At 37.2% G+C, this 23,387-nt stretch overlaps 3 protein-coding genes across 8 annotated transcripts in view; all 3 read right to left on the bottom strand.

Moving 5' to 3' along the window:
* elmod3 (ELMO domain containing 3) overlaps positions 1–2,622 on the bottom strand; it is a 46,532-nt gene extending 43,910 nt beyond the window's left edge. For 2 of the 3 annotated variants that reach the window (XM_039665497.2, XM_039665499.2), the window contains exons 1-2: positions 2,542–2,622; positions 736–1,419 (exon numbers count right to left, since the gene is read on the bottom strand). In XM_039665497.2, coding sequence (XP_039521431.2) covers positions 736–771 — 36 coding nt within the window. In that variant the 5' untranslated portion in view covers positions 772–1,419; positions 2,542–2,622. Of the gene's footprint in view, positions 1–735; positions 1,420–2,304; positions 2,509–2,541 lie in introns of those variants that run through there. The other variant, XM_039665498.2, reaches the window with a different exon arrangement.
* Positions 2,623–7,095: 4,473 nt separating this feature from the next.
* star (steroidogenic acute regulatory protein) lies at positions 7,096–12,003 on the bottom strand. The gene is made up of 7 exons (XM_039665495.2): positions 11,763–12,003; positions 11,536–11,643; positions 9,580–9,707; positions 9,209–9,367; positions 8,830–9,014; positions 8,651–8,744; positions 7,096–7,732 (listed from the first exon to the last, which is right to left on the bottom strand). Exons 1-7 carry the CDS (start codon positions 11,824–11,826, stop codon positions 7,613–7,615), a joined length of 858 nt encoding a protein of 285 aa, XP_039521429.1. The 5' UTR covers positions 11,827–12,003; the 3' UTR covers positions 7,096–7,612.
* Positions 12,004–13,356: 1,353 nt separating this feature from the next.
* The window catches only part of grk5l (G protein-coupled receptor kinase 5 like), a 74,776-nt gene continuing 64,745 nt past the window's right edge, over positions 13,357–23,387 (bottom strand). For 3 of the 4 annotated variants that reach the window (XM_039665494.2, XM_089119387.1, XM_039665492.2), the window contains 4 exons: positions 21,080–21,217; positions 18,538–18,675; positions 18,110–18,241; positions 13,357–16,757 (listed from right to left, as the gene is read on the bottom strand). In XM_039665494.2, the coding sequence (XP_039521428.1) occupies positions 16,674–16,757; positions 18,110–18,241; positions 18,538–18,675; positions 21,080–21,217 (492 nt within the window). In that variant the 3' untranslated portion in view covers positions 13,357–16,673. Of the gene's footprint in view, positions 16,758–18,041; positions 18,242–18,537; positions 18,676–21,079; positions 21,218–23,387 lie in introns of all 4 variants that reach the window. The other variant, XM_039665493.2, reaches the window with a different exon arrangement.

Raw genomic sequence — 23,387 nt, 5'->3', positions numbered from 1 at the left:
ACAAGGTTGACTAAATATGATAAAAACTAAAAAGTACATTTAAGGACTAAGAATAGCTGACAAAACTAACACTAGTAAATGGATACACTGCACAGAGAGGTAATTCACACACATCTCTCTCTCTTTCTCTCTCTTGATAGGCTAATTAATTCAAATAAATGTTATAATTCAATCAAATAAATGTAACCTTACCACACTACTTGTCTACTATTTGTCTGATTTAAAGCAGGCAGAATGCTAGATCTAACAAGTCATAGCTGATGAAAATAACTGTCATTTGAACCCTTGTCATCAAATTTAGTGCTACAAACAATGCTCGTAACTTACCATGTATAAGCGGGATAATTTATGGCTAGCTGTGCACGATTTTAATGCAAAGAACTAAAATATTTAAAATAAAAAACTATCAAATTCAATCACTAACTTACTAAAAAAATATTTTATTTTTAAATGTCATGTGACCATAAACATGTATTTGTTGTAAAATTGTTGAAATATTGAATTAAAATCTATATTAAGTAAACATTTTACATTTAAGATCTGCTGACAAAACCTTTGGGAACCCAACTCTAGAGGACACAAATGTGCCTTTTTCTTATGAGAAATATATATATTGCTGTCTAATACTAACAGCTGAAATATGAAAAAGATCTGAATTGATTTTTATTTTTTACCTGTTGAAGTATAGTGTAGTGTAGTGGCTTGTAGTGCTCTAGGCAAGGATGTCATACATACCTCTGTATGTACTGTGATTGCAAGAACCCCTTCCATGACATGAGTCCACTGTCTCACTGTCCCCCTACTGTCCACCCATCCTGTGGACTAGGCCAATCGTAAATACTGCCCAATGGACACACATGGTTCTAGAGCACTTTCAACGCTTTCAGAAGCACTTGCTCCTTGTCCTACAAGCGTAGATTAAGACTGAAACAGCCGAAGACCTTTCAGTAGTGCATTGTTTAACCATGCCACTTCTTGAGATTCAAAAAGGGGCTGGTAGAGTTGGGCCAAGGAGCAGAGGCATAATTTCAGTTTTTTTAAGGTTTCATTCTAGTGGGACTGTGCAGAAAGTTGTGAATCGTGATGGCCTTGTTGGAGATGGATTTCTCAAGTCTGTCAAGCGCTAATTGTACCGGGTCTGTGGTACATTAATAGGTGAAAGTTAGGCTTGTTATAGGTCCACTTATGTGAAACTGGAGTGTTGCAAAAGGAGCAGAAATCAGACATTGATTGGGTACAGCAGTGATGAAGCTGTATTTGACAGTGCCTGTGTTGATGACTCTGATGAAATTCTACTTGGAGGATTGAAGGCTTATTATGGGGATGTGTCGCTAAAAAGGGAGTTTAACGATGGATTGGAGGGTTACTAAGGGTCTCTTCAGAATCCTCCCTGTGGCCTTTTGATGTCAGCAACAGTCTCTGTAGGATACAATAATGTATATTAGAATATGCAAATTGTATAACATATAACATATTTCAAAAGGTACATGCAAGGCAAATATCAGCGTGTGCAAAATATAAAGGCATGATACACTCTCCAGTTTTGTTTTCATTATAGAAGAACAATGTAAAGGAGCGCTGCACAGAAAATAGGCATCCAAACGGGATGACGTCATCGTATCAAAACTGCATCCCTATGAAAACGAATTAGATGGAGTATTACGATCATCAATTACCACAGGTGAAATTTCAAAGGGTTCTTTTCGTTTTGCCATGACTTTAAAGTGCAGGCAGGCTTTATATGGCGGATAACTGAATATTTTGCATTCATAAAATTAAACGGATGAGGGGTGACGTCATCTATATCCTGACTCACAAAACCCGAACTAACTAAACATTATAATAAACATGAACGACAGACAACTCAAAAGCCAACGTATTAATCGATAATTAACGCTAATTTGGATATCAGCGACATCAGATATGATGCATCAGTTTCAAATGCGGCACAGCATGAATGTATGACAGCATCCAGCGAGCTGTCAAACACCTTTACAAAAGATACCATAACCAATATAAAGATACATGACAGTATAACTTTACACGTATTTTACTTCAGCAATCCCTAATCTAGCAACATACATTGAACATAAAATATTTATCAGGCGGCTATAATGATAAAGACCAACAAAAAAATGACCAACTTAACTCGCATAACAGTTAGGCTATATCTTCCACAAATAACGGTAATTTCAGCCCCCTCCTCATTCTCTTCAAGTTAAATGAGCAACACGAAACACTCACATTTACCTCAGCACTCAAAACCTGCAGTTACTTATTTCAGTTTAAAAAAATGTTATTTACCGTCACGTTTCAGTGAGTGACTTGTAAAGCGTCTGTCTCGCGAACCAGCTAACGTTAAACTGACACAATCTTTTTGTACTCTCGCTTCTAGCTTAGCTAACTTGCCTATAATTAGTCTTTTACGAAATAATGTACAGCAAAACGTGCAAACAATTAAGCGTTGTCTTTCTTAGCTGCGAATTACGCAATTATACCCTTGCTAGAATGATAGGTATAAAATATTCGTTTTATTTTTACCTCAGTTTCTCTCCCTCCAATCTCTGCTTCCCTTCCCCCTTTCCACAGTAACTGAAAACCCGACGCCTTGTGGGAATTGTGGTTCTTCTACTGTAAATAGACTTCCGGTGCTGTAGGAGTGCTTAAAGTCACGCTGTTTGTTTTTTGTTTGTTTGTTTGTTTGTTTGTTTGTTTTTTGTTGTTTTTTTTTTACAGTATTTTAGCAAAAACAGTGACTGCAGTGCTTAATCTAAAAATATATAAAATGATATTTTTAATTTATGTATATGCCATTTTGTGATAGGCTATATATTTTAATAATATATGGAATATATTTGTATTTTCACAATAACAACAATAGTAAATAATGGCATAGTTTATGCTTAAATGCATCTGCTCAGCAGTAACAGAGAAGTTCCTAAAACTATTTGAATAGCAAAACATCAAGAATACACACTTAATCTGAAAGGATTCTACTACAATTAAGTATAGGCTAACAAATAACGCAGAACATCTAGTGATTAGATGCAAACCAAATGGAATGAAGGCAGAAAAAAGATCCAGACACAAAACTATAGGCAAAACATACATTTTATTCCGTCAAGGTCACCAAAAAAGTTTTACAAAAAATGTACCATTCCAATACACCTATGCATGTCATTTAATTTCTATGACATTACAGCAATACAACGAATAAGGATGTTTATATATTTGTCAGGTGTCCATATTTACAATCCATTTTTATCACAAGTAAACATTTATACCTCCTTCATAACCTTTTGAGTTAATTATAAACTTTGGAAAACTTGTATGTCATACCACAAAAAATATTTTACAGAAAACAAATCATGGACAATTCCTCATTCATTGGCATTGACTACTGGCTAGCCAATAAACGCACCATGAAACGGCGTATTGATCAACCTGACATGGTGATAAAACTTCTTACCTCAAGCTCCATTAGCAAAATTGGCATGCCAAGTTGGCCTCTATTCTCTAGCCATGACCTTGTCCACATTCTCCTCTTTCGCTTCCTCCTCTTTTTTTTCAGCGCACTTAAAACCACAATTGCCAAAGTGAGACTTATCTTGCTCTATTTTACAACTATACTGCATTTTATTCCAACTTGTGTCGTAGCCTACGATTCAATTGGTGTATAGTCTACAGTCTACCTATATGTCGTACCCAAGTTTATGTCTAGCTCTGTAACAGGGGTTAGCCACATTTGGCCCACAAGATCCACTTTCCTGCAGAGCTTAGCTTCAACACTAATCAAAAACACCTAAACAAGCTAATCAAGGACTTCAGGATTACCTGAAAGCAGGCATGTGAGTTCGGTCAGCAGAAGAAAGAAATTCATACAGGTTTGAAAACAACTTGGGGTTGAGTGAATGATGACAGAATTTACATTTTGAAGTGAACAATTTCTTTAATTGCGGAAATTAGTAATAAAGGAAGTGCGTCCAAACTTAAAATAACATTTTCATACAACTACCCATTTATCATACCAGCCTTTGCAGTCTATGGTAGTGTAATGCAGTCACACTAATAAATTACTTTTAAAGCTGCAGTCTGTAGCTTTTTTGGGGTTAAAAATGATCCATAAAACATTTATATATAATTTATTTATTATAATTTTATTATAATTTTACATTTATTATATATTTATATATAATGCTCTACTGTGGTTGCCCTGCATGCTTAATAAACAAACTTTATCTAGTTCAAAACGCAGCAGCTCGAGTTCTTACTAGAACCAGGAAGTATAACCATATTGTCAAGCAGACCATACTGTCAACCCTGCATTGGCTGCCTATTAAACATCATATAAATTTTAAAATATTGCTGATTACTTACAAAGCACTATGTTTTAGCTCCCCAGTACTTGAGAGAGCTCTTAATGCATTAGGGCCTGTTCACACATCGCGTCTTTTGCGCACTCAAATTCGTTATTTCAAATGTATAGCAGGCGTGCGGTATGCATGCTCATAATGGAAGCGACGAGATAAAAATGTCTCAACTTTTCAGAATGCCGCAAGTGCAACATAAGCGCACAGTAGGTCACGTGACAAGAACCAACCGGAGCGCAACCGCCCTAGCGCTTTGGAAAAAGGAGAATGCGGCGTGCCCAGCGTTTTCTACGCGTTTTTAGGCGCTGTATGTGAATCTGGGCTTATAATTCAAGCCTATTGCGATCTCAAAACTCTGGCCAGTTGATAATACCTAGAATATCGAAATCGACTGCAGGCGGTAGATTCTTTTCCTATTTAGCACCAAAACTGTGGAACAATCTTCCTAACATTGTACGTAAAGCCGACACACTCCATCAGTTCAAATCTAGACTAAAAACACATCTATTTGGCCTAGCATACACATAACACAGTATAAACTTCCTTAATTCAAAATTAGGCTGCATAGTTTAGATCAGCCGGAACCAGGAACACGTCCCGTAAATACTGATGTACTTGGTACATCATAAGAAGGATGGCATCTACGCTAATATTAGTTTCTCTGTTAATCCCGAGGGACCCTCTATGGTGGACCTGCGCCTGGACCCATCCCAACTCATCCTTAAGTGCCGGCTTAATCGACACGACAGCCATCGGCACTGATCCTCAACATCTCGTCTCCAAAACGCCGTGATTACTTCGAGATGGAAGACAGATGGAAATGGACAAATACTCTTAATGTTTCGATCCAATTTGTTTTGTAATGCTACCCGAATCACACTGTTCCTTCGTTGGCCAGAGGAGAACTGGCCGCCGACTGAGCTAGGTTTCTCCCAAGGTTTTGTTCTCCATTCTGTCTCCTGAAGGAGTTTTGTTTCCTTGCCACTTTTGCCTTGGCTTTTGGCTTGCTTACTTGGGGACATTTAAAGGGTTAGTTCACCCAAAAATGAAAATTCTGTCAGTATTTACTCACCCTCATATTGTTCCAACCCCGTAAGACATTCGTTCATTTTCGGAACACAGATTAAGATATTTTTGATGAAATCTGAGAGCTGGATCACTTCTGCACACTAGTCCATAGGCTTCTTGAGAAATTGAAACTTGTTGGCCTCGAAAAGTTATTAAAGACATCGTTAAAATAGTCCAAGTGATTACAGTGGCTCAATCTTAAGTTTATCACGAGAAAACTTTTTGTGCACAAAAAACAAACAAAAATAACGACTTTATTTCAACTATTCATTTACAGTACTTGATTCAGCACGATTTACTGCAAAGTCAGAACCAGAACAAAAGTGGATGTTTCTTACTAGTTCAGATGACATTTTCCAGTGAAAATTCTTATGTTGGTTATATTTCCAAAAATAATAATCTGTGATTCTGAATGCCAGTATCCACGCCGGCGCAGCGACTGACAGCCTCACAGTCTCCTCAAACATTATGTTCATCCCCACTGTGCTGTGTCGAGGGTGTCGAAGTACAACTCACGTAAATTCCTTGAATGACTGCAATTGGAGATTTCGAACAGAGATGGCGACAAAGAGGAAAAGCTTCGGACTGCAGCTTTAAGTTGAAATAAAATTTGTATAAATCATTTGGGGTTTTGAATTTTGACACTTTCTGTTCCAACTGCTCATTCTGAATCCTATTTGCATACACATCTTTTCTTGATTACTGTACAGTTTCATTATAATGGCAAATGAGATCAAATGTATAACTATACAAAGAACAAACTGAGCTTGTATGTACAATGTCTAAGATCATAAGGGTGTTAGTGGAACCAAAAGTGTTCTGATCACGTCAAGATAACAAATACTAATAAAAACTAAAGTAAACTATACTAAACTAAATAACTATTGCCTTAAAATAGCTTGAATATACACCCATCGCCTCATTTAGCATAAATAGTTCTATGGATATGCAAATTTGCCATGCCTCCATTGTCGTGATTGGTTACATAGTTTGTGACGTTGAAACAAACCCCATTTTGGAGATTGTCTTTGGTTTACTGCAGTTTTAAGGAGAAAATACTTAGCAAAGGTGTTGACTTATGAATTTGCAACATGGTTTGTCTCAAAGCATATTAAAAACACCACATAGGCATATAAACAACATATTCAACATGTGTCTCCCAACAGCTTTTTGCTTTGAAATTGATTTAATATAATCAGAAATGGCCAAATGTATCGGGAAAAAAGGAAAAACATTTGAAAGGCAAATGTGGCCTGCCTTTGTTGACCTCATTTCCTGCTATGTGGAATGTTGGCTCAAACAGACCTTCAAGGAGCCGAGAAGTTCCTAAAACACATGTGAATGACCAAACACCTCCTTGCTTTGGCAAGCTCATGCTAATTCAGTCCAGACGACAAGACATTTTTATGGACTGAATATTCTGGCTGTAATACGAGTCACATACCCTTTCCGGGGGAAATTTCCTTGAACATCTCTGAGAAGCTAATGGGCATAACTGACTCAAAATGTTGCTTATGTAACTGGCTGAGTGGCTTGCCAAAGTATGTTGATGACGCTATTTCCTGTATTTCCTTACTCGGTCTGCAAAATGAGGCTTCAGTCATAATTTTTGCTCCTCATCTGATACAACCGTGAACAAAAAATACAGATATTGTAGTTTGTCATTTTAATAGATTTATTAAATATTCATTTAGCAGACATCCTTTTCCAGGGTGATGCAGTCATAATATTAACTTACAATAAATACTTCTTTTACACAAACATGAACATAAAACATGAACTAATAAACCCATAAATTGATAGTCAGTGGTGTTCTGCAGAAGTATGTGAGTGAATAAAAGGAAGTTAAAGCCACAAAATCGAGGTGATGGAGGAAGTCAACTGAGTTTACCAGGTTGAAATCGAAACTTACTAAAACCTCCACTACAATGACCCAGTAACAGCATACATGTTTTAGTTATTATAGTTCTGTGCATGCAATGTGAAAACATTTTAAATTGTGTGGCTTGAACAAAGAGCAGCATATTGCTTCGATGGACAATTTAACTTCTGTATCTGTGTGAAATGTTTAGGCCCACAAGTGAGTTTGACAACTTTGGGTGGGGAGGAGCTTGACCCTGAAAAGAATCTGCCTTCGTTGTGACATCTATGGTTTTATGGTATAAATGTGGACATCAGCAGGCAATGGCTGCTTCCACACTCCCATTGGATGCCATTCTGTGCCTGAGGTGATTTGCGAAATCCACCTGGGTTTGCGAAAGTACCCGGTTGATGACTGTTTTTGGGATCCATCCCTGCAAAACAGGGACAACCCACACATTAGAACAGCTTATTTGGAATCACAGTGTGATACTACATTGAGAGTGACTTTACTTTTGTGGATCTTTCTTCTTAAAAACCATCTTAAAAGCTTTAACTATCAATAATCGTTTAAATTCACAGCTGCTTCAAAGGTAAACTGTGTCAATTTTAAAGCCACTAGAAACACCAAATAAGGCTGGTATCTTTAAAAAAGTTTCTAACAAGTTTCCTGAAAACTCCTATCAGTTGCCGCCTCAAACTCATGCCATTGGTCGAATCAAAAACAGAGCATTGTTTTGATTGCACCAACAGTGGAACTTTTCAAGGGAATCAGCCTAGTAGTGGCTTGCATACACGTTAATCTGGAATAAGAGATTATTTTAAGAGATATTTAACATCCAAGAAATTGCACACGTCACTTCCACCTTTTAACCAAGAGAAGTGCCGAAGTTACGACGTCACTCTGTAGGCCAAAAACGTGGAAGTGAGTTAGCATTTTAGCACTACCGGTTCCCTCACTCTAAAGTTGGGATTTTTGAATGGGTTTTTGCTAAATCGCCTGATAAGGTTTGTGGTGAACAAAGCCTCTAAATATTTTCACGTTTTGATCTATGACATAGAACACACAATTATAACCTGCTTGTGGTTTTTAAAACTTTATTGTGTCTGCTTTTGTTTTTAAAAAACTTTATATAGGCTTCAAAATTAATAACTTTTGGATTAACTTGTAAAGATTATCTTGATAGACAAAACTTGTAAGGGTCAAAACTCTTTGTAAAACACAGATGTTATTTTTTGCGATTTTCCAAAAGGGAAAATGCATAGCTTTTCGATCGAGGGAACCCATGCGCCGCTTGCTTCCGAGTTGTCCTACAAAGTGACGTCGTCACTTCGGCACTCTATTGGCTTACCTTAAGGTCTAAACTGAGCAACCAGGTAAACTTTGTCTTATTCGGATCATCTGCACTTGGTCGCATCACAATACAGGTAGGTCCATTCTCAGCCCTTAGAAAATAAGAACTGATTTAATACATTGCAAGAGGTTTGAATTTTTAGTTTTTGGTGGGGAGTGGTTCAAATTTTCTCCTACCTTACAAATCCTTTCTTCTCGGGCATTCCAGGGTGCTGAGTGGACATTCCGGCCAGGAAGCATGTAGATCCCCTGCGCTTGGCACAGCGGACACTAACAAAATCTCGTGGGCCGACCACATTTCCAGGTGTTTCACCTGAAACCTCATGGGTGATCATAGTATCCTGACCGATCTTCTGAAGAATCTGAGAGGAATCAAAACTGCATTAAATACCAAATATCTCCAAGCAACCATAGCTGTATGTTTTTACAACATTGTGATGGAGGCCTGTGAGTAAGATATGTGAAGATAAGCAGGCCTTCAAAAGTGCAGTGACTGTAAATGCACACAGGGCTGCAGCATAGGAATCTGGCAGTCAGTAGATCTATTTCTACCCACCTTGACTTGTTTGACATTGGGGTTCCACTCCCCCATTTGTTCCATGTTATCCACCAGCTCCTCATAAAGGTCATCTGTTTGCTGTTCAAGCATCACTTCCAACTTAAAAATCTTCCCAATGTCAGGTAATACTTTACTCATCACCTTATCTCCATTGACCTGACAGAGAAAAACCCACATGAAAAAGAAACAGTTTTAATTATTATTATTATTATGACAGTATGTATGAGCAAAAAAAAAAAGTTTTGCAGCTCTAAAGGCCTTGGACACCAAAGTGCCGTATAAAACTGTATAATAGAATATGCATAATGCATCTATACGTGCAGGCCTCATCAGAATGAATGATGAAATATGATTATGATTATTCTTACAGTCTCAATCTCAGTTTGCCAGCCGTCCTGGTCACTGAGGATGCTGATAGACTTCTGCAGAGCTTCCTGTCCCTGCTGCACATAGCACTGCTCAGCTTCACTGAACGTCTCTTCTGCAATCCGACTACCTGTGCAAAGAAACACACACGTATACAGTACATGATCATCTCCACAAAGAAACAACACACACTACTAGATACTAGATTTATGAAGACAATGTGCATTTCAGTGAAAATGGTGTAGAATTTTGTTTAACCCCTTCTGCAAATTACATTGTTATGCCAGTAAGTGGCAATAAGTGTCTTTATATTTGAATCATTCATTCAAAAACACTGAATTATTTAGAAATCAAATAAGTGACTGATAGTATAACTGATAATAAGAGTCCATCACTTGTGCATTTTGGAATCCTGTTGGCAGTAGGTCTAATTCAAACACATGACTCATACTGTCAAATACTGTTTTTAGCTTTCTTTATGGGAAGTCGTAATATTGTGATGCAGAGACTCATTATTGTGTCATTTAATCATTCACTCAACCAATTTGTTAATAACAACGAATCATTCAAGAACAAAACAACTGTTTCCGAAATCGCATGGGGTGGATTTAGGTAAATTGGGACATTTTCCCCAGTCATCTCAATAGCAAAAAGTGTACACCCGCCATGTTGTCATGTGACCATGACATCCATTGAGTTGCTTCTTTGCAATTGACATCTAATCTGGCGTGGCCTCATGGGATAGTAAAGTGTCCATCAGATAAACACTTCATAATCTTGCCAGAAGTAGCCGATTAGGTCATCTGGGTACATTTTTTTTCACCTATACTGTACTATTTAGGGAAGTATGCGATTTCAGATGCAGGGACTGTCTTTATGTCTTTATATTCACCTAACCAATTAAAATACACTAATTTGAGGAGTGAGTAATTAAATCATTCACACAACTGAAATGCTGATTCATTTAAAACGATACCGTTACTGTGTTGCGCACAGATGCACAATTCTGCTGTGGCTTTGTTCATGACTATTTAAGATATGAACAAAGACAGTCCCTGGCATTCAACATTATACATTTCTATTATTCAAATCAGTTAAATGATTTAGGCCACATAGATTAGGTCAGCCGGACACTTCCTAAAACACCCGATGCACTCGTTACGTCATGAGAAGAATGGCATCTACGCTAAGGTTGATCTTTCCATTTATTCCAAGGTTTGCTGAAGTCACACATTGCATGTATCCACATCAGATGGTGAACCTGCGCCTGACACGACCACAACGCATCCCTGAAGTGCCAGCCTCATTAGCCCTCACGGACAAACAACAAATTCGTCTCTATACCGGCGTGATGACTCGGACCTCCAACTAGATGGAACTGGATAATACTGTGAATCTACTGATCCAATCTGACTTCTGAACTGTAATGTTGCCTGAATCATAATCACATACTATTCGTTCATTGGCAGAGGAGAACTGGCCTCCGACTGAATCTGGTTTCTGGTTTTTTCCTCCATTCTGTCTCCTGATGGAGTTTTGATTCCGTGCCACTTTTGCCTTGGCTTTTGGCTTGCTTAGTTGGGAACATTTAATAGGCCTATTCAACAATATTTTTGATCTGCCTTACTTAAGGTGGACAATGAAGCAATTTTCTTCTAGAAACAAACTTCTTGTATTATTTTCATGTTATCACTGTAAAGCTGCTTTGATACAATCTGTAAAAAGTGCGGTGATTTGACTTGACTAAGTGATTGAAGCAAAAATGTATACTGTAAATAGTTCCTCACCAATAGCATTTTGTTTATTTATCTTTTGTACAAAAGCAATATCACACTCACTAATATTCAAAGCCGCACACTGCTCCTGTAATTTTGCTTAAATTCTATTGAACAGACAATTAAACGGGACAATTTTTAAGAATTTAATTGGATAATTTTATTGTGAGGAAGTTATCTTACTGAGAAGTGAGCTCCTTCTTCGGACGTGGTTAATCCAAGCACTAGGCCCAGGTCCAGAAAGCTTTTTCAGCTCATGATGAATTGCAATCAATGCATTCCTCCTCAAACCTGATTGTGAAGGAAAAAGACATATTATATATACAGTATATATACAGTATATATATATATATATATATATATATATATATAGACACACACACACATAAAAACATGAAACAACTTCTTACCTGTCATGTTTCTCACGTGCCTGTAGGAAATGCCAGCACACAGTTTGACCGTTGCAGGCAACATTATCAAATTTTCTTAACCGATGAATGAATAACTACACTTGAAATGTGGGCACGGTGAGTTAGAAGTGGAATCTGAGGAACAGCTGCCTGCTTGAGTCCCTTTATATCCCCGTCAGACAAGGCTGCGTTCTCGTCACCTCGCAGATAAAACAGCACCATCACTCAAAGCACGGGGGTGACCCTGTGTGTCAAGGATGTGCAGTGAACACGACGGCCTATCTGTTACCACTATAAACACGTTGTTACAGATAACGGCCAGTGCCTGAAGACTACCCACACAGAACACTGGTTTGTCCACTTATGTTGTCTGTCTTTTTCAAGTCACAGCAAACAGTGGTACTTATCTACAGATATATTGCTCGAAATGTCACACACGACTTGCTCTCCTGAGTCCCTGTCCATTACAGCATTGCTGTAGTTCAGAAGCACAAGTTTATAATGACAAATCATTAGCCAAAAATGTTCAAAATCATCATCATCCTAACTCCTAGCAGTCAAATAAAATGACGACATCACTTGGTGGCATCCCTCCCAAAAAAGAAGGTAGGCCTAATTAGTGGCTTTTCCAAAAATAAACAACATGTGTGTACATTTAAAGTGACTATACAGTACCTTTCAATAATACCAGAGATGTAAGCTGGGGTGTATTCTGCAAATCCTGGTTACATCTTATTACACGCTGTGCTACACAAACCCATATCAAAGCTGCAACGAATCAATTCTCCATCACTAACAACAATAAAAGGCCGATCCAGCCTTGGACTCAAAAAGGCAATGGAAACTTTCCTAGTTCTATGAAAATATTTGTTTAATGACTTGTAGTTTTCAGTCATTTCAAACACCTTAACCCACAACCTTGTGTCCCTCAGAGTAATTTATACTTTAAGCCTTAACCTTTATCAGACAAACTTCTAATCAGGAGGTATGGAACAGCCATGGACTGTGTCAATGACGCTGGAACAGGTGCAAACCATAGCAGTCAATGGATTAAACTTTAATTTAATTAATTACATATTACACTCTAAAAATGCTGGGTTTATTTCAACCCAAATTTGGATCAAATATTGACAAACCCAGTAACTGGGTTAACATTTTAAATGACATTTTTAACCCAAAGTTTGGGTTAGTCCATATTTTACCCAAAATTGGGTTAAAACCCATTTTTTTAGAGTGATACTTTTTTTTAATTGGTAACACTTTATTTTACAGTGTCCACTGTCCATGTTACATGAGCTTACCATATGATTATGCATAATGACATGCAACTGCCTCTCAACCAAATCCTAATCCTACCCTATAACCCTATAAGCCTATTAACCCTACTTAAATGTATACATTGTAACAATAACACCTTAAAGTGTAACCCTTTTTCCCCAAATTACTTATATTTTATTCATATTAATTATATAAATTAATTACAGTCATTAAATGTGATTTGTCTATAATCTCATTAATCTAAAAAGTTAAATTGAGTCTTTTTTTTTAAAAAAACCAAACAATTTAAACGAAAATAATTCAGTTTTCCTTGCCATTTATCATTCAAAGTTTTATGTTTATTTATCACTCATGATAATCACGTATGTTCTCATAATACAAACACATTCACATTTCTAAAAGAACTACACAGTTATGTTCAGGCCAGCACAGGTTTTATTTAGAAGGACTGTCAGGTTTGGCTTCACATGCAGTCAGCGTAGTACAACACCTCTCTTTAAAACGCGCGCGCGTTGTGTGTGTGTGTGTGTGTGTGTGTGTGTGTGTGTGTGTGTGTGTGTGTGTGTGTGTGTGTGTGTGTGTACGTGAGTGTTTGTGCGTGTGCATGTTTACATTGTGTGAGTGACTGAAGTGACACACAAAGTGCAAATCGTATCATGAGCACTAACCTGGACTAGATTACTAAAAAGGAGGCACTTCATTGGGGTTATCTATCTCCAGAATGACCTATACAAAAAATGAATCCAAAAGGAACCATGTTCTCAAAACCTCATCTTCTCTAATTTCAGTGTTTACTTGCCAAATAAACATCACTTCAGTTCACTTTTAGTTTGGTCATTGTTTTAAAGGCAAAGTTCCCTTTTATGCAGCAATTACACATGTCACCACCAGTTCATTCATCACTTTGTTGTAAGCATGGAGGACATACAGAAAGTATAAGCAAAGCATTAACTCTTAGTCTGGGAAAGGTTCATTTTTCTAAACATTACAGCTTGTTAAATTAGTTCAGAGGATACTGTAGAAATACAAACCAATACAGTTGAAGTTTAAACCACCAGGCCTTCAATTTACAACCCTTTTGTTTAAATGAAAAACAAAACCAAAAAAACCTTTCCTTTATGTTTCCATAGACTAAATCAACATTTACTTGCCAATACAGCATTTCATATCAGTTTAGAAGATCAGTCCCTATTCATGATATAGAGTGCTAGAAACACAAAATAATATGCAGTTTATCAATGCATACTTGGGGAAAATTCTGATTCAAATTCACTGTAAAATCAGTAACACAAGTTAATAGCTTAGCTTAATAGCAAGTTAATAAGTTCTATAGCAATTAACCAACTGTGGTTAGAAGATTCCTCAATTTACATACGCAACAAAGTGGCAAAAGTGAAGAATATTCCCAGTAATGGTAAATAAAGTACTTCCAAACAAACTCTCAACGTTGGCCACAAGTTTTTAAAATAGGAGAAATGCATTAACATGATTCTTTTCTAGATTTCACCTGAAAGCGACCATGAATCATCACAAGTATGTGGCGTATAAAGTCTCACCACAGAGAACAACAGCATGGCACTAGTATACACAGATATCACACCCCTAAACCATTAACCTTCTAACAGACACATTGGTCCCGCTCGATGAATAGTTGATTGACCATGCAGTGTGCAGTGCAATTTATGTAACGTCACAATACAGTGCAATAACCAGTTATTACACATACATCAGATGAGAAGACGACGTTTGAAATGTTAGAACCTACTAGTGAAAAAGTTTACACTTTTTCACTTTAAACCCTGCAGAGGGAATTTCTAGCACTATAGATTAATGGCATAACTGATGCATTATTTGGTAAACACACATCGGTTTAATGATTGGAAATTACATGGCACTTAGCAAACGTACTCGTGAAATAGCTTCAAGTCGTCATTTTAATACACTTGATTTGTCTTGAGATTCTCTATTGAACTTTGAGGCTTAAAAAGAAAACCTTGGAATGGTATTGTGAATGCAAGATTATGAAGTTGAGATACATATTCTATTCTATTCCTTCTTGAGTGGCTCCGTTTTGTTACTTATAAATGATCAATTTTTCTTAAATACTCCAAAACTATCATGTATTCTCTATGCACGAGATATAAATGTATTTTAGGGCTGTGTGTTCTGGATTCCTATGATGTCTATACAACTGAAATCCTTTACGCTTTAAATGCATACATTTACAGTTGGGGGAAGATGAATGAAATGTCTTTCTACCAGTTGGCATCTGATTGGAAACTGCATGAAAATGGTATGAAACGTCATGTATCTGCTGTATTGTGTGTTTGTGTGTCAAGGCTGAAGTGAAGTGGTGCCAGTTTCAGTCTATTAGTGGTTGAAATGTGATTAAATGAAGGCATATTTACACACCGAATCTGGAAAAAAGCTGATTTGTTGTCCTAGAAAGTGAACATGCTTGGCTGTGTGGATGTATTATTAGATGGTCAATTCTATCTCATCCTGGAGCCGCCGTGATCCAGATCCAGCTCATTTTTAAACTTTTTCACTTCAGCAAAATCTGACAGTAGCTCAGATTGAAGAGTCCAGCAATATCCTCTGATTCAATGCCAAATTGCCTCTGAAAAGATGAAGTTTAATTTATTTTTCATAAATCAGATAAATAAGCCACTTATGAATAATGCGATGAAATGAGAACTCCCTGACTGATTAGTTGTGCTGTGATTGGCTACCTACCCAAAGACCACACCCACTGAGATGGCTTCGCCTTTCACTGCCACGGTCTTCAAGCACAAAGGAACTGATGATACTTTTAGCTTATGTTTGCAAACCACGTAGTGTCCGGCGACTGGAGAAGATGGGATTTTAGAGTGGACTGGAATAGGCGGAAGCTGCCAAATTGAGTTTGCTTTTCAGCGATATCACAAAATTTGCAGATGACACGGGAAGGAAAGAATATGCAGCTCCAATTTCCTTGTGCTTTTAGGCCTTTCATCACTCTCTGCAGTGAAACATGGCAACATACTCAAATACGTGTCTTCCTGTAATAAGCTCTCTTTTTGGCCTGAGAGGATGCAAGGCAATGCACATTGTGGGTTGAGGTTGAAGGTGTTACATGTAGATGGAAAGATAAAAGCGGTGGGTAGGTAGAACGAGAGGGATGGAGGAAGAAACGAGAGTGTGCGTGTGTTTGTGAGTGTGTGCGTAAGTCTCTTAAGTTCCCTATATTAGCTTTCCTTTGCAAAAGAAAAATTAAAAAGCCCCCTTCCCATTCCCTGTGGAGGCCTCTCTTTGTCAATAAAATCCCCTGAATAATATGAGTTAATATTCTGTCATTGTCAGTGGCTCTTTAATGTTCCAGCAATCCTGAGGGAGCGTGAGGTGAAGGAATAAATGTTCTCCTTTCTGTCACAAAACGGATAAATAAAAAGTCTTTAAACAGGAGATTTGTTTTGTCTCCTGTCCTCTCGGCGGGGCCGTTGATGGATAGTGTGGGCCAAGGCAAGGAAAACGGACTCTTCCGCGCTCTGTCGACTGGTCTTTAAAGGGCAGGAGGAGTTCCTCACTCTTATTCTTTCCTCTCTTTATCACTCACTCGCTTTTGTCCCCTGCAGTCCCGCAGCGATCTGTCCACTAGGGGGCAGAGTGTGACATGGAGTCAACTGAGTTGACACTGGAAGACGAGACCCGGCTTTGAGCGATGGTCACCTCTGGATGCTGAAGGATGAGAGAAAATGTCAGATAAAAATAATTCAAGTTAGTTATGATTTATAAATTCTCTCTCACATATATACATGTACAATCAGGGTCCAAAATTAACACTCACCAGCACTGTTGGGGGGGGGGGGGGGGGTTGTAATGCACACTACTACACTGTAAAAAAAATACTTTTAATCTTTTCTTAAATCAACTTAGATAATAAATGTGGTTCAGATAGAATCCTATTTTGAGTTTCTATTTATTAAACCAATCTCTTTGCTGTATTAACTCAATTTTTTAATTTCAATGAACTCAAAATCTGAAGGCAACCAGGTAACTTTAAATTAAACCAACAATACTTTTTTTTTACAGTGTAGTTATTTTTCCCTAAATCAATTTAACTCTTTCTTCTCCATTTTTTTTTTCTCCAGAGTGGGTACTGAATGAAAATAAATGAGTGTGCTTTAGTTCAGTTCAGTTGTGCTTGTTTAATTTGTCGGGAAAATATCAGAATGTGGGCATTGCCTCACAATATTGATCTCTGCATGTGTAGCTGTTGTTTTGAGAATCACTTGCATCTTGGGCAAGAAAATACAATAAAAAAAATGTAACTTATTGTTAGGCATTGATTTACATAAAAGGTGTTTACTTTTCTAGGATGCCTAGTTATTTTGTAGTTTATTTACAAAACACTTACACTACCATTCAAAAGTTTGGGGTCAGCAATTTTTTTAAAGAGATAAATACTTTCATTCAGAAAAAAAAAAATTGATAAAATGTGACAGTAAAGACATGTAATGTAACAAAAGAAGTCTGGAGTAATTCAGCTTTGCCATTAAAGGAATAAATGAATTTTTACATTTTTAAAATAGAACACTGCCCAGAATGCAGAATGCAAAAAAGAGACTTATTTTAAAAATAATCAAACACTTTATGATCCTAAACTTTTTGTGTAGTGGTTATAGTGTATTTCTCCCAGTAAAACAACAAAAATATGAAGAAACAATTTAAACCCGGAAATAAAAATAAACTTTTAGGGATTTTGAAAAAAAAAAAAAAATTTACCACAAAGAAATATTTTATAATGAAGAAGAAACATAACAAAAAAACTTCACTCTTTCTAGCTTATTAATCAAATAAATAAATCATGTGAATTCCTGTGCAGAGACTGAAAACCCCCCATTACATTTTCATGAATGTGGCAAAGTTATTTTTGGCCCCTGGGTACAATGCTTCAGTCTGATGCTGTTGCTGTTCTGCTCTACGTGTGTGAGCGTGTGGTGTCCTGATGGGGTGTTCGACCTGGTCTGTAGTTAACTATTGTGTTCTCTGGGGTGTTCCTCTGTGGTGGAGGTGGAGGGGATCCTCACATGTCTCCTAAAGATCCTGTCCAGCAGGCTACGCCGAGGAGGCTCAGGAGGCTGGTTCCAATCCAGGTCAGGGGGCCGTGTCCCCTGAGGCCCGAATACATTAAGGTCGCTGAAGCACTCCGTCTCGATCATCTGCAGGACAGAAAGCAGACAAAATAGCAAGAGACAGATAAACAAAAAGTAAGAAATGATGATGATAAGAAGGTGAAATCATCCTTATGCTGATTGGTCAATACAGCCTTCCAGTCATGCTAATATACATTATTAACAGCTATACACTATTAACACCTGCTATACACCCAGGGGACAGCAACCTTTTAATTTTTTTCTTGTTCATTACTGTGCCAAATGGAATGTCAAAGATGATGCCAGTTTGAATGATTCATTATTGTGTTCTTTTTTTTGCCATATGGCAGAAGATTTCATACCTCATTTTGCCATGGGATGGAGACGCTGCCAGTGGCAAACTTGGAGTAGAAATCATTGTCTGTTTGGTCCAGGTTGACACCCTTAACGGTGGAGAACTGCTCAATGTCCAGAACATCTTTACAGTAGACCGCCCTAGGCTATGAAACAAGCAAAGAAGGGAAACAAAAGTGAAAAACTAAGAGAATTCAACCCTATGCAAATTTCTAAAGCCTTGAAATGTTCAACATTAACATTCCTTAAAAACCTGTTATCTGATTGATACTTTTTTTGCAAGTAAAAGGCCTTGTATAATAATTGTAAAAACACCTCCTCCCTTCAAGTTGTGGTTCACATGCCTTTCTGCTGTGAAATATTCACTGATTTTTAAATGTAAACGTTAGCCTGGCTTTCCCCATATTGCCTTTGCGCAGTGCGATTTTATTCACACAGCAAGACAGTCTGCATACCATGGACCAAATTTTCGCCTCAGCGAGGGGACCAATCACAGAACAAAGAGGGAGTAGCAAGACGATGACGATGTCTATGCGACACACCGAAGCAGTTTGTTTATACCTATGGATCAAACACGGCAGCAGACACAAAGTTACCTTTAGATGCAGCCGTAGATACATACGCCATCGTGTACACATGAATCTCTGACCCATCGGCTTCTTCCTCATCTAATTTTCTTTCGCTCTACATATACATCATCTGGGATAATTGAAACAGTTGGCTATGAGCTACCTACAGGTGCATTTGATAGACATTCGTAGCACCCAATAAACGGCTCTGGCCATTCGTAAACCACGTCTCAAATACGAGAAAATGAACATGTGGTTCCCAGACCAGGTCTGACCAGTGGCGGCGTTTCACAAAAACATTACCGAACGATATAGCTCACATTAACAAAATGCACAATGCACTGTTAACTTGTAACGCGTTGTGTCAGGAGAGAAAATAGAGATAGCTCACAGCTTATTGGGCCAGACAGAAACAGCATTCTCTGAAATGGAATATTCAATTCATTCATGAATTTTGTAAAGCTTCGCACACCCAAAAAACAACAAAAAAAACCTTTTCTGATCCATCATCCAATCAGAGAAGTCGGTGTTTAGACCAAGCGGCGCTGAATGTTATTAATCACTTCATTATCACGTGTTTTGCCTTCGGATTTATTATCAAATTAATGTTATAATGTTAATGTTATAACAATTTTTTTCAAAATTTTTTCAACTTTATTGTACTGAAGTATAGCATGAGTATGAAAAGTCACAAAAGTCTCATGTCGGACTCGCTTATATGAAAGGAATTTCATAATTAAATAAATAAGCCCAGATTTCACAGTGGGAAACCGTGTTTAATTACTCCAGCATCATTTAATGTAAACTGCATTTATGACAAACAAAGAACTAAACAGATGTATATACTATAGGCCTACACGGTCTATCAATAAATGCATGCACGTTTTCATCATAGACAGTAAAAGGTTTATCTGCTTTTGCTCTGACGCTGACGCTGCGGAGAAGCCGGTTGGGAGTAGCTGGTTTCATATAACTTTTAAAGGTGACGACTGACTGAGCGATCATGAAACGCACATTTTTGGGGGGGGGCTGGGGGTTTAAAAAGCCCTCCTAAAATCTTTAACGACCATCATCATCAGCTGATGTTTTATCTGAACTCTGACTGCTAGGGTATGGCAATGGCCAAACTCTGCCATACGCAAACGCCGCCCCCGGGTCTGACGTAAGCCAGGCTATGTAAATGTAAGAATAACTTTAAAAGTGTTGGTAATGTTTCAAGGTGAACATTTGATTGGTTTACTTTATCATCCATGCATCATTTTTTGGTCCCACTTTATATTAAGTGGCTTTAAGTACTATGTACTTACATTGAACAATAAGTACAATGTATTATTGTGTTCCTGTTGTATTGTAAATCACTTTTGCTGCTATTGAGGTGTGATCTGGGTAAGGTTAGGGACAGGTGTGGTGGTATGGGTCGGTTTAAGGGTAGGTTAAGGTGTGAGGGGAGGGTCAACTGTGTAATTACAAATGTAATTACATAAACTAATTATAGCTGTAATTACATGCTGGAATTTTAAAATGTAAGTACAATGCAAAACCTTGTATGTACACAATAAGTCCATTGTATCAAATTATTAATTTCAATGTAAGTACATAGTACTTAAAGCCACTTAATATAAAGTGGGACCCTTTTTTTTTTTTAGAAAAACCAAGTTAAAATGTGAGAATCAAATATAATGCATCAGGACTTTGAGGACATCTGTGAATCATCATTATATTGCATTTCATCATATGTTTTGCCCTCAACAACTACAGAGCTTTAATTGTAAAACAAGGCATGTTAATAACACCTTACTAAGATATATTATTGAGCAATACAGGTTTACATCACAAGCTATCAGAATTTGATTTTACATTTTGGCCATATGAATATGAGCAACTGCACTAAATTGCATTTTTGGTCAGTCTGAGCTTAAATATAACTTCATTTGTCCGGCTTTACAGTGTTAACATCAACTACATGAGATCAGCAACTCACATCGGGCACAAAGGAAGGTTCCAGAATGCCGGCCTCCAGCCTCTTGAAGTTGATGTTCTTAAAGAACGGGTGCGCTTTGACTCCAGTACCTTCATCCGCCTGGCAGCCGAGCCTCTGCTTGGGATCTTTGGCTAACAGCTGTGGAGAGCAGCCAGACAGACATTAGGAACACAGGTTTGTACATTCTTCAAGAGTGGAATGTAAGAGGCCAAGCTGGTCAATGGCTTCAAAACACTAGGAAAAAGAGCTTATGTGCCAAATGAAGACATTTAAATGGGGCAAACATCCTAAAACTAGGGTCAGCAATCACAAACCAGACATCACAAAACCCACACACAGGAAAGACTAAGGCAACTTTAGGAACTTTTTGTGAGGAAAGATGTGGAGGCCATTTGCACGCAACATAGAATTTTAAATTAAAACTTAATATTGTAATCTAATCATTGACCTTTCTTCATGTCATTCTCCAACAAAACAAGTACTCCATTCGATTCACAAACTATTAAGTAATTTAAGTACGTTAGTTGGGTCACAGTCAGTGAACAGAAGATCTCAAGCTTCTTATTTTGCCAAGGACTCCCAAATATAAATGATCCATTTTTGAGGGATTTACTTTTAAAAGCAGCTACACTTCCGTTCAAAATGTTAGGGTCTGTAAGATTTTTGTACGTGTTTTTGAAAGAAGATTCTTTTGCCCACAAAGGCTGCATTTATTTGATAGTAAAAAGAGCAATATTGTGAAATAATATTGCAATATAAAATATATATTTTGTATTTTGATAAACTTTAAAATGTAATTTATTCCTGTAATTTTTCGCTATCATTACTCCAGTCTTTAGTGTCACATGATCCTTCAGAAATTATTTTAATATAGTGATATGATGCTTAAGAAACATTTCTTATTATTATTAATGTTGAAAACAGTTGCTTGTTGTCTTTGTGGAACTGTGATACTTTTTTTCCCCAGGATCCTTTGATGAATAGAAAGTTCAGAAGAACAGCATTTATTTGAAATGGAAATCATTTTAACACTATAAATGTCTTTACTGTCGATCAACATAATGCATCCTTGCTGAATAAAAGTATATAGTATGAATTGTAGTGTATACTTTCTTTCATGTAAAAAAAAAACAACAACCAAAAACATTTAAATTATACAAGTATAATATCAAGTGTGATATTTTAAAAATATTGTACGAAAAAATAGGCTTTTAAATTATAATTGTACAAAGCAAATTGTTAATATATTCTCTATTCTCTAAGTCTTATAGAGCAAAATAAAAGTAATTTCATCAAATTTGATTAATATATATAATACATATATAAAGTAAACATCTTAAGGGTACTTGCTAACTTTCAAATCCCTAAAAAATATATTTTGTAAAATCTGGTTTAAAGCAACATAAGGGTAAGTAAATGACATATATTTTTCTTTTTTGGCTGAACCGTCCCTTTAAAGGAACACTCCGACTTTTTGGGACTTTAGCCTATTCACCTTACCCCCCAGAGTTAGATAAGTCCATACATACCTTTTTCATCTCCGTGCGTGCTATAAGTCTGTTTGACGCACCCACCGCTAGCCTAGCTTAGCACAAAGACTGGATGTGAATGGTTGCAGCTTTCATACTAATCCAAATGAGTGACAAAATAACGCAAACGTTTTCCTATTTACATGTTGTGGTTTGTATAGTCACAGACTGTACAAATAAGAAGGCCATATGAGACACAGACATCTTTTGACTGTATAAATACTATATTTTCTGAAGGGGAAGCACTGCTACTTGGGCAGAGTGATAACAATCACCTGAGACGCACCGTGACGAGGAGCAGAGAGTTCGCTTCGCTCAGCGTTGGAATAAAGAGTCAGCAATTACTAACGTTAGATAGAAAAGCATAGTTATCATGGGTGTTTGCTTTATTGTATGAGCTGTGACAATAAACAGGGGAGACCAGGTAATACAGTACCATGTTTCATTGATTTCCAACCAAAAACGCACCCAGATTTGTAAATATCACATGAATAAATAATTATTATTACAGGAATCAATATATTTTAAATGCAATTTATTAGTTGAACCAAATGTATTCAACAGTAGCCTATATAATATACAGTATTGCATTACTATAGGATAGAATAAGGGAAAAGTAATAGCACAAATTGTTTTTGCACAATGAACTCACAGCCTATCGTACCCTTTTGCACGCTCAAGTTCGTTATTTCCATGGTTATTTCAAATTTAGGCTAGGCTACTAGGCGCGCCGCGCGCAGGGTGCAAGTTCAACGCGCTCGTTTTTTTCCCAAGCGCGT

Source organism: Pimephales promelas, chromosome 14, assembly GCF_988280905.1.
Source record: "Pimephales promelas chromosome 14, fPimPro1.hap1.1, whole genome shotgun sequence".
Taxonomy (NCBI): domain Eukaryota; kingdom Metazoa; phylum Chordata; class Actinopteri; order Cypriniformes; family Leuciscidae; genus Pimephales; species Pimephales promelas.
The sequence above is the reverse complement of the archived record's forward strand: the minus strand, read 5'-3'. Positions and strand labels throughout refer to the sequence as shown.

Bases quoted from the DNA above. Each gene is read 5' to 3' on its own strand.
- star (XM_039665495.2), bottom strand. From the start codon at position 11,826: ATGTTGCCTGCAACGGTCAAACTGTGTGCTGGCATTTCCTACAGGCAC. The intron at 11,644-11,762 runs GTAAGAAGTTGT...CTTCACAATCAG, and splicing joins GCACGTGAGAAACATGACAG to GTTTGAGGAGGAATGCATTG. The intron at 7,733-8,650 runs GTAAGCCAATAG...CCTGTTTTGCAG, and splicing joins TGCTCAGTTTAGACCTTAAG to GGATGGATCCCAAAAACAGT.